The sequence below is a fragment of the Balaenoptera acutorostrata genome, chromosome 4 (assembly GCF_949987535.1).
Source record: "Balaenoptera acutorostrata chromosome 4, mBalAcu1.1, whole genome shotgun sequence".
In the NCBI taxonomy this organism is placed as follows: domain Eukaryota; kingdom Metazoa; phylum Chordata; class Mammalia; order Artiodactyla; family Balaenopteridae; genus Balaenoptera; species Balaenoptera acutorostrata.
Window position 1 is genome coordinate 21,292,754 of NC_080067.1, and position 16,311 is coordinate 21,309,064.

General features: G+C 47.1%; 1 protein-coding gene across 2 annotated transcripts in view; it reads left to right on the forward strand.

The window, feature by feature from the left end:
• Positions 1-16,311, forward strand: part of EPHB1 (EPH receptor B1) — a 420,307-nt gene that overhangs the window by 297,152 nt on the left and 106,844 nt on the right. For both annotated transcript variants that reach the window (XM_007170364.2, XM_057546032.1), the window contains exon 5: positions 7,537-7,872. In XM_007170364.2, coding sequence (XP_007170426.2) covers positions 7,537-7,872 — 336 coding nt within the window. The remainder of the gene's footprint in view (positions 1-7,536; positions 7,873-16,311) is intronic.

Consider the following 16,311-nt stretch of genomic DNA (forward strand, 5'->3'; position numbering starts at 1 on the left):
TCACATTGAGCAAAACAGTGTTCCAATTGTCTGGTGCTCATCCCTCACAAATTATAGATAATCCTTGATCAGTTTTTCCCAAAGATCCCAAGCCCCTCTAAGTTTCCACTATTGAATGGAGGGTGCCTCAGCAGTCTGTTAATTTGATGCCACTGCTTTCCACCAGGTCCCTGATAACTTACTCTTGGTTTCCTGATACGGCCTCAAATAGTCATACACCCCACCCCCTTAATGAGAAAACTTTACAACCCCTGTTGTCAAAGACCCTTGTTACTGTGGTGTTATTGGTGCCTGACAGAGAATCTTTGGGAACTGCCCACTGCCATCCAGGGAACCCCAGTGAAAGTGGGAGTGCTCAGACTCGTGCCCCTCTCCAAGGTGCTGAACCTGCACGACACACCACGTCACAACACTTTCCTCTAGCATAGTGGTCGCTCTTGTCCAATCTCTCCCAGGAAGTCTACACCAAGTGAAGGAACGGTGGAAGAGGAATTGGTGCCTCAGGAGGGAAAGCTAAATGGAGAGAGAGAGAGAGAGAGCTGAACTTAGTCTGAAGAGTGTCAAAGCTACATGTGGCAGCCAGAGAATAGAGAGACATTTTTTGTTTTGACATTGTTTTCAATGAACAAGTTACCAAATAAGGAACCACAGCTGAACATGAAGTTGACCTCATGTTTATTTGGTAACTCTACAGCCTTTCTGACATTTGCAAACTTTCCCTTTTTTGGCTTATGTTACCCTCCAACCCATCCTGCTTTCAGCCCTGTACGCTGTATTGAGGGCAAAGGCATAACCACAAGCCTGACTTAGTTTCCTGCATATTTTGCTTTTATAAAAAAACTCTTCAGACCTTCATAGCCCCCACTGCCATGTCTGCCTCTTCTCCCTATTTCTCCATAAAATCTCAAAGACCTTTATTCTTCTCTAGGAAGCCTTCCAATCACTCAGACATGGTTCCTTAAAGTAGCTATGTCACAGTGAGCAGTGAGTAAAGAGACGTCCTGATAGTACTATCACTTTTGATAACCAGTCCTGGACCACTCCTCACATGTCTTCCTGGCCCCTTACAATATACTTTTTTTGCCATCCCTATACCTGATGTTATTTTCTGATCTCCCTTTCTCTCCCTTCTTAATCCTCAGCCCACATTAAAATATGCAAACCACATATTTCCAAACTACAATCTTGACTCTTCTCAGCCACGAGAACCCTACTTCTGCATTCAAGAGTCTTGGGTATCAAATGTCCTTTTTGGCTAATTCACAAACCTTATCTCAACCCTTTCTTCTAAAGGAAGATTGCATAGAGAACACAGTTTACTGTAGGACTATAAAGGTGGGGTTTCCTTGCCAGGAGGAAGGAGAACAAGCAAGACCAGATACTGGTCAAAGCCAGACAGCCTCTTGGGAGGCCAGAAAGCAGATGTATAGATGTACACAGAGGTTTTGAGCCCAGGAGATAAAAAGAGCTGGAACCATTCTGGAGACACAGCCTTATACCCAAGACTAGGGCTCTACCTAGGATGTGCTTGCAAGGGTTAGGTGGCCTAGAGGGTATAGACTAGAGCAGAAAGCCTTCAAGGTGCTTCTCCCCAAGTACAACTCCAATCTTGTAGGCAGGATGCCCAGACACCATCTCTAAAAATTTTGTTCTTCATTGATCTTGTCATTCCTCAAACATCCGTTTGTAACTCTTTGTGTCTGTATCACTTGCTTTGACCCTTAACTGTACGTGCCCACAATTCCCAGTACTCTGTAGGTAAGGGGTCTTGCCTCATTAATAAACATATGGGCTCCTCTTATCTTCATGGATGTCAGCATAGGTCTGGGCATCAGGGTTTCTGCTCAAGGAACAAGTGACTGAATTAGATTAATCTTAGTTCAACGAGTGGGTCAACCAGATCATCCAATAATGACAATACTAATACTAATAGCAGCTGACATTAACTGAGTTTTTCTGTGTACCAACCACATAGCTAAACTCCTTGGGCTTACTATCTCATTAAATCCTCAAAACTACCATTTTTCAGATGAGAAAATTAAGGCTTAGAAGTTCACATCCCTAAGGTTTGCCAACAAGAGACTATTTTTTTAACTTTGTTGCTGTGAACATTTAGGAGGTTTGTTGGTTGGTTTCAGAGACCTCTCAGAGTCTCTGGAAACAAGTATATGTTCATTTTTCTCAGGAAAATCTGTGTTGCTTTCATCAGATTCTTCAAGAGGTCATGCACACAAAAGGGATGGCCTCATCTCTGGCCTTACGCAGAGCAGTTCAATTCCAGCCTGCACGAGGAGCCTCCCAGGAGAGCATTGCCTCGCTGTGATTGTCACCCTCACCTGCTCCCCATGGGGAGGGGTACAAGGACACAGACCCTGGCAGCAGCAATGCACAGTTAGCTAGACACTGCCTGCTCTATACCTCGGACCAGCCAGAAATTCACATCTAATTTCTAAAACCAGGATGTTGGCTTTATTAAGATTCCTAATAAAGAAATTGGCTTTCGGGGCTTACCTGTCTTCAGCAGATTTTCCCTTTGATTACTCACGAGTGCTCTTATTTCCAGCTTTATGCCTACAAATAAACTCAACTACTCTCTCCCACCCACCCTGTCTCTCGATTCTTTAAAAAATAATCATCTGGCCCAAAGCACATTAAGAAGCAGGAGATTCTATCTCAATGTGACAACACTTGGGCTAGCCCTATGGCTCTAGAAGGATCATTTCTGCTTAACTCTTTGAAGTCGCAACGCCATCCGTGCTCCATGCAGGCTGAACCAACCTCTCAGGCACATCCTGGAAGACCCTGGAGACCCATCCCCACAACCCAGAATCCACCCTGTTCCTTCCACCCAGACAGAGAATCACAGCTCAGCAGTTTTCCCATCCTTTAAAAGGACTGAGTTTTCCTAGCCCTTTCAGCAGGAAGCTTTCATCAGTAGTAACCGTGGCAACAGATCAGAGAGGCTTCAAAAAGCCTGTCTGTATGTAATTAAGAAAAACGAGGACACGGACGAGAGAGCAGGGAGTTTAGACAAGGAGACCCTGGCTCTGAGCCCTGCCAGTGTACTTCCTGAGGGCTTCTGAGGACGGAGGAAGCAGATTTTCTTCTCTCTCTGGCCTCTCTCTCCACTCCCCCTTTAAAGTTTTGGTTTGCTGGTCTCAATTGGCCTCCTTCCTGAGGATGTTGCTGGGGACCCCAGTGCTGGCCAAATACTCTCTGCAGGGGGAGGGCCCCAAACCCAGGGGATGCAGCCTAGATGGGTAGGAAATGGCCCTAGTGCTTCCTCTAGGGAGATTTATTTGGAGGCCAAATCTGCTCTCTGGTCAGACTCTTTGTTCAGGCACAGGAGAGACTAGGCTGCCTACTTGCAGGAATGCATCCTTGTCATCAGGACAAAGGAGCACAAACTTGGGGACAATCATTGTTTTAGCTGCCCAGACACTGGGCCTGGCTTGCCTGGCCTGGAAGAAGCCTCGTGGGAAAAGGGACAGGAGCAAGCATTGTGGGGAGACAATCTGAGCCCGGGGACGGCTTTATTTCCTGACACTTATTCTTATCTGGAACCATCTCCTTTATCTCTGTGTTTCCTTTTTTCCTGTCAGTTTTTTCTCTCCGTGTAAGCTCCATGGGAGTAGGAGCTTGTCTGGTTTGCTTTTTCCTATTTCCCAAGTGCCCAGAACAGTGCAAGAGTATTTATTAAAAGAGTGAGTGAGTGAACAAATGAATAACGAATTGGGTTCTAGCCATCGTTTGTGGCCCAGACTTGGGCCACTTCCACAAGTATGCGCGGGGAGCCCAGGCAATGACCGTGCAGGTTCTCTGAGCTGTCTGCGTCGGCTCTCCAGGGAAGGCTCTTAATGTCTGCTCCTGCTCCTTGGAAGGAAAGGATTCAGATTTATGCGGCCTTGGACTCAGCAACCACGGCTCCCACAGAGCCCTGTTCATGCCCCACAGATGCATTTGCTCTGGAGTGCAGCCATGAATGAGAGGTGGTTGCTTCATATGAAGCCTGTTTCTAAATAAACTTGAAAAATTCTTCTTGGAAACCCACTGCTTTTCTTCTTGAGTGGGTAGCAAGTGAACAGACATGGAGAAAGTACTGGCCAGGGTTGGTCTCCCCCAGCTGCCATGGACACCAATGGATCAGGGACGGGGCAGCTCGTCACCCACCACCTTTATCTCACCAAAGCCTCTACCATTCAGGGGAACAAGCGGGGTCCTCTCTACTGCTGCTGCTGCATCCTCCCTCAGCCCCACCACAGGGCATCATGTCTCATGCTGGAGAGCGGTGCACACACGTGACCTGAAGCCTTGCACACTGCGTAGAGGTTGAAAACTGGTGGAATGGGGCCTCTCCCAGGCAAAATGCTGAGCATAAGAATCATGGAGACTAACCAGCCACCAGCCCCTGTTCACCAGGAGGCCACAGCATGGTGAGGACACATAAGAAGAGCCCAGCACAGTGCAATGGTGGATTCTGAGTTAGGCATCCAGAAATGGGCTTATGGAAGCCCAGCGGGGGGATGCATGACTTCTGATGGAATGTGCTGGATCTGGAGGGTGAGCAGGAGTTCCTCAAGTAGATAGAAGGAAAAGAATTCCAGACAGAGGAGAAAACACAGTGCAAAGGCTTGGCGGAAGTAAAGAGAGCTTAGTGTGCACAGGACATCACAGGAATCTTCCTGTTCATTACAATATGAGGGTTAAGGTCCAAGGGGCCAGAGATGAGATCAAGAGAAGCAAGACCACATGGGGACCTGAAGGACTTGGAAAGGAGGGTGAACTTTTGAATAATTGGGGTGTGAGTAGAAAACAGTATGATCCCATGTACGTTTGGAACTTACACCCTGGCAGGAGAGAATGGATAGGAAAGATGGAAAGTGATGTTAGAGAATTGTTAGGGGTCTTTGCAATAGGGCAGGAAAATTGACAAGGCTCATCCTTGTGAGGCAGTGGAGATATAGAAGAAGGGAAAGATCCAAGGAAAGGAGATAAGCTGACAGACTGTGTGTTGGGCTCCCACGTTGTGGCGACCACACAGGGAGTTGTCAGGAAGGTAAGGACTGAATTGTGTTCCCTGGATTTTTCAAGTAGGAGCCCCCCAGCCAAAAAAGGCAGGCATGGTGGTGGAGTGCGAGAGCAACCTGGCTGCATTTGGCTGAGCAGGGAGAGAGGGAGGCCCGTAAGTGTGACTCCGCTTTGGGAAAGCTTGGCTGGAGAGTAGACAGAGGACATGTAATATAGAGAAAGAAACACCAGGTGACCATATTTTGGTTTTAAAATGGCAATGACTTATGCACATTTAAGGGGATAAGGTGGAGTTAGGGGAGAGGGTGAAGTTGAAGTTCAAGGGAGAGAGGAGGTAACTGAAGTGGGGAGGTCTCCAAATGGTGGCAGGGGTGGGTGGTCACTCTCTCTGACGGTACCCGTCTCTGCTCCTCCGCCCAAGGCTGCTTTCTGAGTGATAGCCTCAAGCTGTCATAAGGATGCAGCAAGATAACATGATTAAAGGATTTACCCCATGCCTGGCATAGAGCATGCACTTGGTGAACGCAATTATTATGATCATGAGAAACAGTGGCCTGTGGCTGAAGCTAGGCTGTCTGCTGTAACAATGAGACAGGCAGTGATGGCACTGACCACTGGGAGCTTGTGGTCTGAGTCTCATCAGTCCAAGCAAACAGACATGTCTAAGACAGGCACCGGCGGATATGGACGTTTAATGACTAGTGCAGTGTGAGATGAGGCTGGCCACACCCTGTAGAAGCCCACCTAGCGTGGTCCCGACTGACCGCCCAGTACTAGCTGTGTGCTGATTTGCAAAGAGATGGATGTTCATCCCTGGGCATAGGGGTGAGGAATTCTTGAACACTATTTGCAAGACTTTAGTAAAAATGCCTCATGAATCCTGCCCTGTCACAAGCATGCATGAAAGTTGTGCTTTAGCTCAGGCCTAATGGGCTTTATATAGTACAGTACTGATTTTCTTTCATGTTTTAATACAATCCGATTTAATATTTGCTTTCTGCTCTAGCTGCTTGCTGTTGACTGATTCAACACAGAATCCTTCCCTGGTGCCCCCCGACCTTCTTGTTATTCCCTCATTCTGTGTGTTGGCATTTGATTCCTGTCTCCGGCATGAATTGCCATACACGTCTTCCTTCAGCTGGCGACAGTCACGTGCGTGAATTCTGAAAGCATTACTATCCAGAGCGATGGCTCCAGCCGGCCCACCATTCGGAAGGGGGGGGGGTGCTTCCAGGAGGGATCCATTTCCATCAGGCGGATACTGAGGATAAGCAGAGCTCAGCCTGGGAGCCAGAGGCTGTGATCTGCTCTGTTCTTGGGCAGGAGATTCTCCAACTTAATCTCAAAATGCTCAGGACTGCAGCCGGCCATTAATTCAGCAGCATTTTTGCCCTCCTACTAGGGGCCAGGCTTTCTAGAGTTTTGCAACAAGGCATTTCAGCCTTTGCCAGAGTGTGACCAGCAGCCATGGGCAGAACTGTCCAGAGGGAAGAGGCTGCCCTCCTTGAGTCCCTGTGAGCCCGGCTGATTTGTAGGAGAGGCAGTCTGTTCAAATCTCCTGTTGTCCGTTTATAGATTTGACTGCCAACTCTTGGAGTATCATATCAGAGTAAGGCCAACTCTTCCCTTAGTAGGAAAAGATAGTTTCACTAACAGGCAGCACAGGGCTATAGTTAAGAACGTGAGCTTTGGAATCAGGCAGATGTGGTGTCCATGCCAATTTTAGTTCTCATAGACCACATGATCTATAGCCAGTCCCCATTCTCAGCATTAGTTTCCCTTTCAATAAAATTGAGTTAATTATTGTACCTTCCCAATAGCGTTCTTGGGGGGAGGGTGTTAAATGCATGCAAAGTAGCTAGCAGAGTGTCTGGGACAAACCCCTGTGCTCTTCTAGTGTCATGGGGTCAAAAATGGTGGCTGCGTGAATTTCCTGACTTCATGCACCAAAACTTGTGCAATGTGAATATTCATCTCTCCAGGTCTTCTGGCAGCCCATCCTACAGAAAAACACTCCCAATGCCATGCACACACCACATAGATCCCAGATTGTGTGAGATTTTATGCAGGATGCCTGGATATGTTGGGTCTTATGAGGGGTCACTCCTATTCTTCAATCCTTGAGTTCTACACCAATTAAGAAAAGACAAGGAATCCAATAAGTGTCCAATATACATACATGTTATTGATGCTAAAGCTGCCTGGAGGATGCAGCTTGGTCCTGAGAACAGAAGGGCTTGTACCCAAGTCCCCCATCCTCCTCTCCCTTGGCACACATGATTCAAAGAGGGAAAACTCCAGTGGGAATGACTAAAAGGGGAGTGGGAGACAGGTTGTCATCTCTGTCTGTCATTTTTTCTCAGAATGGATTGAGGCATGGAGATTTGGCGTTGAGGGAGGAGAGGGGATGTGTGTATGTGATGAGAGTAGGAACACACCAAAGACAGATGGAGAGATGCTGGGGAAACTTCTATCCAACCTCACTGTCCTTTCGTTGTCTCCCTATAGGTGTGCCATCAGGTCCCCGCAATGTCATATCCATTGTCAATGAGACATCCATCATTCTGGAGTGGCACCCTCCTCAGGAGACAGGTGGGCGGGATGATGTCACCTACAACATCATCTGTAAGAAGTGCCGGGCAGACCGCCGGAGCTGCTCCCGCTGCGATGACAACGTGGAGTTCGTGCCCAGGCAGCTGGGCCTGACTGAGTGCCGTGTCTCCATCAGCAGCCTGTGGGCCCACACCCCCTACACCTTTGACATCCAGGCCGTCAATGGGGTCTCCAGCAAAAGTCCCTTCCCCCCACAGCACGTCTCAGTCAACATCACCACAAACCAAGCTGGTAAGTCTGCAGGTGTCTGTGCTCCTGTCTGTCTGTCTGCGGGGCTGGCTCTTTGCCACTTCTGTGCAGGAACAAAGCTTTGGCCACACATATCCCATTAGTCTGCCCTCAGGCCTCCTCCCAGGAGTGAAGGTATCAGGCGATGGGCATTTGTGACCATGGAGGAAAAGGCTGTAGTGTTTCACCTCTGAGAATGAACTGGATTCTGAGGGGTTTTCTTGTGCCCAGTTCAAAAGCAAAGATGTACATCCAAGCCAGAGTACGACTCAGTGTTCTGCATCCAGCTGGGGCTCAACGAATGTCCTTGGAAGGATGGATGGACAGATGGATGGATGGGTAGGTGGGTGGATGGGCAGAAGCACTGCACGATCTTGAGAACACCAGTGCTGCTTTATTAGCCAACCCAATGAAAGAAACTTCTCAGAAATCATGTGATAGTCAGTACTGCCTTCATAGATTATTTTTCAATTAAACCCATGTAATTCAATAGTACGTTCTCCTTTACAGCTTGGTCAGATGAATGCTACACTGTTATAGAGACTTCAGATAGTTGGCAGTAGATCACTCCTGATGGCTGGTACATCCCTGTGGCATGCATAGCTCAGAACGCATTTTCTTCTCTTCTCTTTATTTCTGTACCTTTTGCTCTTCTGACCTTTTCCTTTTATTACTTTTCACACCTCTTGCAACAATCCATTTCTTTTTATATCCATTTAACCAGTCCATTCATGCACTCACTCATTTATTTATTAATTCACTCAATTATTGAGACAGTTATTCAGCATCTACTGTGTGCCAAGCTATGGATTAGACACTGTGAGGGATACAATGATACTTGGACACCATTGTTCTTCCCATGAAACTCAATAACTGAAGAATTTCCAGGACGTAGACACAAAGTACAGAGCTGCAAGGTGGTATATTCTAAGTATTGTGTGCTGTAAACATGCAGCTAGAGAGAAATGAGCCATCTCCCCCCTGGAGGGAAGGTGCAAGGCTGCAGAGGGGACATGAAGATCATGTCTATAGGCAACGATGGGGGTCGTGGGCAGTGGACTATGATCTTACTTGGAATTATGGATTTTTCTCAATCAACAAATTCTAAAAGGACAGCTTGTTAGTGGAATAGCAGGAGCCGAGCATTTCTCTTTGCTCTCTCTCCCTCCACATAGCCCCCAATTCTTGACCTCTTCTATTCTTCTCCATCCTTTCCTAGTCCTCATCTCCCCATCCTGAGACTCATTCTACCTCTTGTAATACCAGGCATCTTTGATGGCAGATGATTCTTGGGTTTAAGCTGTTAGAACTGAGAAGAAAAAAAGGTGTCGTCGGAGAGCATGGCTATCCAGATGGCTGCGTTGTTGCTGTGAGCGTGTGTGTGTGTTCGTGTGTGCGTGTTTGTATGTATGCGTAGGGTCACGTGTTTACATGCATACGTGTGTAGCGAGAAAATAAGAGTGGAAGTGTGGAAGCCTCCAGCTGGTGACCACAGCCCCAGTGCCATGGAGACAAAGGTTGTGACAGCCCATCTTACTCAAAGAGAAGAGAACGGTAATTTCTGCGGCACGATGAGCACATAACATGAGCAGCCTTTGTTAGCAGTATTTCCCTTGGAGAGTTTAAGGCAGAAAACTGGCTGAAATATTTTAGTGTCCCAGCTTCTGGGAATAATAATCCTTCCAGTCTGTCATGTTACGCTGGGCTTGGCTGTCTTTTCCCTCTCTCTAAGCATGTGTGAACAAACCTGCCACTTATATTGGTTTGCTTTGATTTCTGCCCCTCCCTTCCCTTACCCTGCTATTCCCGAACCTGCCCATCTGCTTGTCTTGCCATCTGCACCTTCCCAGGCTGCCGTGGAGCTGAGGGACCAGGGCTTCTACAAGGGACCCTGCATTACCAATATTCAAAATATTTATTTTTGTCTGTGCCCGTTGGCCCCTCCAGGAGCATTTCTCATGCCCTTTGTTCGCCCTCTCATGGGCCCTTTATTCTTAACCTTCCCTGATTTTGTAGTCCCAGCCCCATTGTCACTGTCCAATCTATGATTTCTCTTTGGGAATTCTGGAATTTAGGTGTCAGAAAGTTTACAATCCACAAGATAAGGTTGCAACTGCTTCTTGGTGGCATATGGTTATTATAAAATAAAGGTCAAGTTAACCAGTGGTTTCTCATCCGTGGGCTGTGGGGCTCTGAGGAACACGGGGCTGTTTGGTGAGTCCACATGTGAATGCAAATTACTTTCCACAAACAGATATTTCTTTAAAAAGATGAGAACTTCAAAATAAACACTCGAGCCTGTACCTCTGCAAGAAGAGTTTAGAAACATGAATGGAAGCCCCAGATTTTATAAGGGATGAAAGAGAGACTAAATAACAGGCATCATAAAATCCCTAGTGACTCACTCAGATCCATTAAGAGACAAGGTGGATGAACCCCTGTATCACCAAGAAGTCATGATATGCCTGTCCCCTTTCCAGAGCAGCCCTGGGCTCTTCCACTCTGGGCAAGATCCAGGTCAGCCTCCCCCCTCTGACCTCCAGGTATGGTGCGACCCTTGTCAGTACCTGTGGCCACATTTATCCTACTGTTTGGGTCATGAGTAGGTAGACGGCAGGTAAAGAATTTGACCAAGAGCCATCCTGGAATCAATCATTAAATCAACTGCTAAGTGTTTACTGAGTATCTATTCCCTGCCTGGAACAGCCCAAACTGAAATGGTGGGGGGACTATTGAGTGGGTCCTGATTGAGTAATAGTTATTATTCATAGTTTGTGTCTCTTTTGAGTTGACAAACAATTTTGGAATATACAGACTCATTTGATCTTCATAATTACCCTGTGACTTGTACGTTATTGTTCCCATTTTTCCTATAAGGAAGCAGAGACTTGAAGGGCTTGGGAAATCTGGGATTAGAAGGAGGATTGGCAGGCCATCCATTCTGTTTCTCTCTTCTGTTTCCTGCCCTAAAAGGTGGGCAGTCCCTCTGGGCTCCCCATATCATAGCCTCCAAGCACAGAGGGGTTATTCAGAGGCAGCCAGTGTCATCCGACTGAGTGGATGGGATCTCAGTGTGCAGGCTGATTACCCTTCCACAGTTTTCTCTGTGATGCTGAGCCATGAAAGGCTTCCCCCTGCCTCTGGTTGGAAATGGGAGATAGGCGTGTGTTTGTTGAGGGGTGCAAGTTGTTCCAAGGTGAATTGGATCCTGACAATGGATATCAGGGTCACATGAGAGAAGGGTTTGGACAAGTTGTCTGCCAAGGGTTTTGGGCTTGATCTGAACGTGAGAATCTATCTTGGGAGTCTGCTCACTGCTCTGGGCTGGTTCCTCCTCTGTTGAGGAGCTATGGACGGCACCTGTGGCTGGGCGTGCTATTCTTACTGTCCAGTAGAGGCAGGACTGTCATGCTCTTCTTCCTTGGGGCTGCCCAGATGTGCCACATTGGTGCTGCATCGTGTTGCTCTCATGAGCCCTGCCCAGTGGAGGCAGGCAGCTCATCTTATCTGATTTAGCTACCCGGCAAAAAGAGTCATGGTTGGTAACAGCCTGTCAGAGAAAGTCACCAGTAGGCTTCTCTTCCTTTTTTTTTTTTTTAACATCTTTATTGGAGTATAATTGCTTTACAATGGTGTGTTAGTTTCTGCTGTATAACAAAGTGAATCAGCTATACATATACATATATCCCCATATCCCCTCCCTCTTGCGTCTCCCTCCCACCCTCCCTATCCCACCCCTCTAGGTGATCACGAAGCCAGTAGCCTTCTCTTGACCCTAAGATTTTGATCTAAGGAGATTTTGTAGTCATCTTTTGGTCCATTGGATACATATTAGGTATAGTTCTTCCCTCGGAACCAGCATGACTGGGGGACACCAAAGGGTCTATTGCATCCTGACATCCAGCGAGCCTTCATCTCCTTCTGTGATGACCCCAGTCAAGTATATAGTCAGACTACTCAAGGATCTTGTATCACTCAGAGAGTATCAGGATGGGATTCTCATGCAGCCCATAGGCTGAGGCAGAGGACTACCATTTTTGAGCACCTCCAGTGTGCCAAGCCCCTACCAAGTTCTTTACAAAAATGATGTGGGTCATATGAAGAAACCGAGGTCAGAGTGCTTTTGGAATTTGCTCAGCATCTCACAGCCAGCAAATGATGTTTCTGGGTTTCATACTCAGGTTTGTGGCCATTTTATCCTCAGACTGATCAAAAATTGCATTATGGTGAGCTGTGTAATTTGTAAGCTCCCTCTAAGCTATTGCCACATAGCTGGGCCACTTTAGCTGTCAAAAAAATGTCCATCACCTTTGGTCAGGGTTGGTCATGAATTATGCAAGCTCAGATTTACGTGAGGTCTTTAGGGATGCAGCCTTGCGCTGAATACAGCTGCCTTGAGTTTAAAATAGACCAGATCAGGTGGAACTCTCTCTGTTCCAGTGGCCAAGCGATCTGCAGAGAGGTTGTTATCACCACTAACTTCTGCAGTCACTCTCCGGCACCTGGCCCCAGGTTCAGACTGATGGCCGGATCATCTGGCTGTCAGAGAGAATTAAAGTGAATGACAAACTTTACTTCTCTTTTCTGCCAACTAGACTCTGAGTGTCAGAGTTGGGGAAGACAACCTCAGAGGAAATCTTGGAAAAAATAAATAAGACAAATCAGACCAGCACATCTATAAAATCAACTTGTAGTGTGGTAAAATAAAGTCAGTAAATTTGGGAGCATCTGAGCCAGAGAGAACACACTCAAAGACCCCTGAGGCCAGGCAGGTAATGGAGAGGAGCAACACGGGGCCCGGAGTCAGACAAGAGGGAGTGGTGGAGACTCTAGGGAGATGAAGAGGAGAACAGGGGCAGCCCCTACTCAGCTCCAGCAAGTGGTGCCTTACCCAGCGCTGCCAGATGTTATAAGCTGAAAATCCAGATTAAAAACGTTGACAACTAATTAGAAAATGTTAAAACACTTGAGAGCCAAACAAATCCAATTCTGGATTCGGCCTTTTGGCTGTGGCTTGCAGCCTCTGATTCAGAGGGCTAGTCTGACTTACCCAGGCTTGAATGGTGAGTGTGCTGTGTGGTACCATCTCTTCCCCCCTCGGGGCAGTCACCTTCCCTGACTCCTGGGCTCACGGTGGCAGCTGTGCAGTGGGGAGGGGAGACGTGGGGTTGGCCCCTCTCTCTGCTCCTCACATGACTCATGCAAGTGCATTGAGTTGCCGTGATCCCTCCTTTCTCCACAGTAAGATGGGAGTAATGGTACCTGCTTCCTAGTGCTGTGTGACAGGCAAATGAGACAGAGGATAGACAATCACTTTGCAAACCGTGTGATGGACTGGGAGACGAGCATAATTTCCGAGAATATGTCCTGAGCCAGACAGCAATTTGCTGGTTTTTTTTTTTTTTTTTCCCCCTAGGCTGTTTCCTTCCAAGGCCCCTGGTCCCTTTGTTTGGGACTGATGTCATCTAGATCAGATAAATGACAGATATTGGTTTGGCCACTCTTCAAGGAAGGAGTAGGCACCAGAAAGGAGAGCAGTGAAATCTGTGTTCCAGGGGGTTGATGAAGAGGGCAGGGATGGAACAGAACCTGTATACCCAACACAGGTTCAACCTGCCGCTCAGAGGAGCCTGACTGTCTTTCCTCATCATGTGTCTGGAGAAGCAGCACTTTTCCCTTCCCTGCATGATGCATCAGCAGCATTTATGTTTGACATTTATATTACGCACAGTTCATGTATGGCCTGTGGTGCCAACTGCATGTGAAATGCTAACACATCCACTGCGCCCACAACACAGACACACGCCGGTACTTAATTTTATTTAAAAAACACTACACTACTCTGTCAGTCATCACAAGTCCCTATAGTTTGTCCATTTTTAAGGCATTTTCAAAGTTCCTAGACAATAAAACTCACTCAGAGATGCTACTTTCCCCACACATGAATTACCCAGCCCACCAATTCCTCTGAACACATCACCTAATTTGCATTATTCCTTGGTTAAATATAGTATTTGCATGCATAAAGAGTAATCTTTGAATATGAAAAGGAATTTTATGATATTGCAATATATTGAGCTCTTTGGAGGAAAGATATTATGTAAATCTCAAAATTAAATATTAAAACAATATTACACTGCTGCCTGTAAAAATTTAGTGTTAAGATCCATATGCTGAATCTAGTCCATTTTTAAGGGCTGGTTTCACTGGAAATTAGCAGGTGAAATTTGTTCCAGAGCAGAGAAAAAGATTGAGTCAGAACATCAAAAAGATGGGAATGACTTTAAGGAAAACTTTCATTGAAGTTAATAAGGAAAAGTTAAAAAAAAAACTTAAGTCAATGAAAATTTCACTGTTCTTAATTCAATTTCATAGTTCATTTTATTGCTTTCTTCTCCTTGTTAATTTCCAAAAGGCTGTTTTTATTGTTTCTTAAGTCCTGGCATTGAGGAGGAACTTCCAAGCAGCCTCAGAAAGGTCCTGCCATCTGCAAACAGGGGTTGTTGTCTCTTGAGTTGAGCAGGTCAGCACATAGTATTGCCCTTGACCAAAGTCATGACCTTCCACTCCCGGCAGCCTTGGGCTCTCCACTAGGTGATGAGCTCTGCAGAGAATCAGACTTTCCAGCCTACCCCACTGTCATGAGGGAGGGACCCACAGCACTAGGCACAGAACCTTGATAAATATTTGCCAGGCTCCTTTAGTCCCTACATATGAGCTTTGGTATATAAATGTTTGGTTGATGTGTAGTGGTCAGGATATATCCTGGTGGTCCACGGGTGGGCAGGTGCTCCCTCCAGGTCAGCCAGGGGACCAGGTATCTTCCTCTCCTGTGGCTCTTAGAAGGAAAACTTAAGGGGATGATCTTAGGATGTTACCAGAAGCCCTGATGTACTCAGAGGAAAACAGTGAGATTCAAAGGGGGGGTTGTTTGTTTGTTTAAGCACATTAACTTTGGAAAGGTATTCATTCATTCACCACAATCTTTGTGACTGCCTTCCACATGCTGACTCCTCGGCTTCTGCTTCTAGGATCTCCCATTCACTTACTCAACAAATATTTATTGAGGTCTTCTGTGTGTCATTCACGGCTCCAGGCCTGAGGGACACAGGAGCAAACAGCACAGACCAGAGTCTGTGCCTTGGGGAGCTCCCATTCTGGTCCCCAGCACTCATTGAGACTGGGCTCGGACACCCAGAAAGTCACCAAGGGGGATCTCAGCTGGGCTCTGGGCACCACAACCCACTGAGGTACCAGCTCTCACTTTGCAAAAGTTAGGGTGTGATCACATGTCATTGCTAGAAAGCATTTCAATCCGAGGAAGTTGTTGCTATACAGTGACAGTACAGGGTGGGATATTTTATTATTTACTATCTGACCAATTTGAACTTCTTGTGGACAGATTTCACATGCTGGGCCACGCGGTGGTTGGGTGTAGGAATGCTCCCTGTTCCAGGTCCTGAGCAGTGCCTAAGATGCTGCTAAAAGCTCGAGAACAGCTGTGTGGCTCTGAGGATGACTAGAGGGCCCCACGGGCCCCAGGGACCTATTTGCTCATTGTACTACCTCTTGGGTGCTCTAAATACACGGCTTGTTCAGTGAAAACGGGACTGCCAGGCAGTGAGATGTAGTAAGTTCCTTCCCCTGTTCAAAGTCCAAATGAGATTGTTATCACCCTCATTACAGAGGGAACCTCTAGTTGGATTACGAGATAGTCTCCGTTCGCCTTGTGGCTGAAGCACAGCGGGTAGGAGGGAGGAGGAGTCTGGTGGTGAGTCCACTCCTTGCTCCTCTGGCAAACGCCCGTTCCATGAGCCGACTATCATCTCCAGGAGAGCGTGCCCTGTACCCACCTGAGTGGCTCTTGTTCCCCAGTGTCTAGCTAGGTGCTATTATTTCTCTAATGTCAGCATTTGAGAAATGTTCATTGAATGATTTCATAAATTATCAAATAATGTATGAATGGATGCCTCGATCCTTCTTAAACTCATCTCAGACATCAGCAAATGGTGTGGCTTGAGCTTTCTCTGTGATCTTTCCTTCCTCCGGCATCTCTGGGCGGGCACTGGGATTGCAGTTAAGACCCCACGTTCTCGCAGATGTTGGTGAGACCTGGACTTCCTGGGTGCACTGTCCTCCCAAAACACGGCCCTGCGGGAGACACTCTGCTATGCCCAGGCTGGGCTGCCCCCTCCCGCGTAGACACGGCCCCAGCTGCTCCAGCAGGCACCAGTGGGGGTGTCGGGTTGGCAATTCCGACGCTGCTGTCCGTCCACCTGCACGCCAGCTCTGCGCCTATCATTTTCACAGCACCATCCATGTTAAACAGGCAGGAGCACCAGGGGTTTTTGAATGCAGCAATTAACAAAACAGTAATCAAGCTAAGTGTTTAATTTCAGAAAATTAACATCTTCTCTGAGCGGATGTGAAAGATGGGGAAAA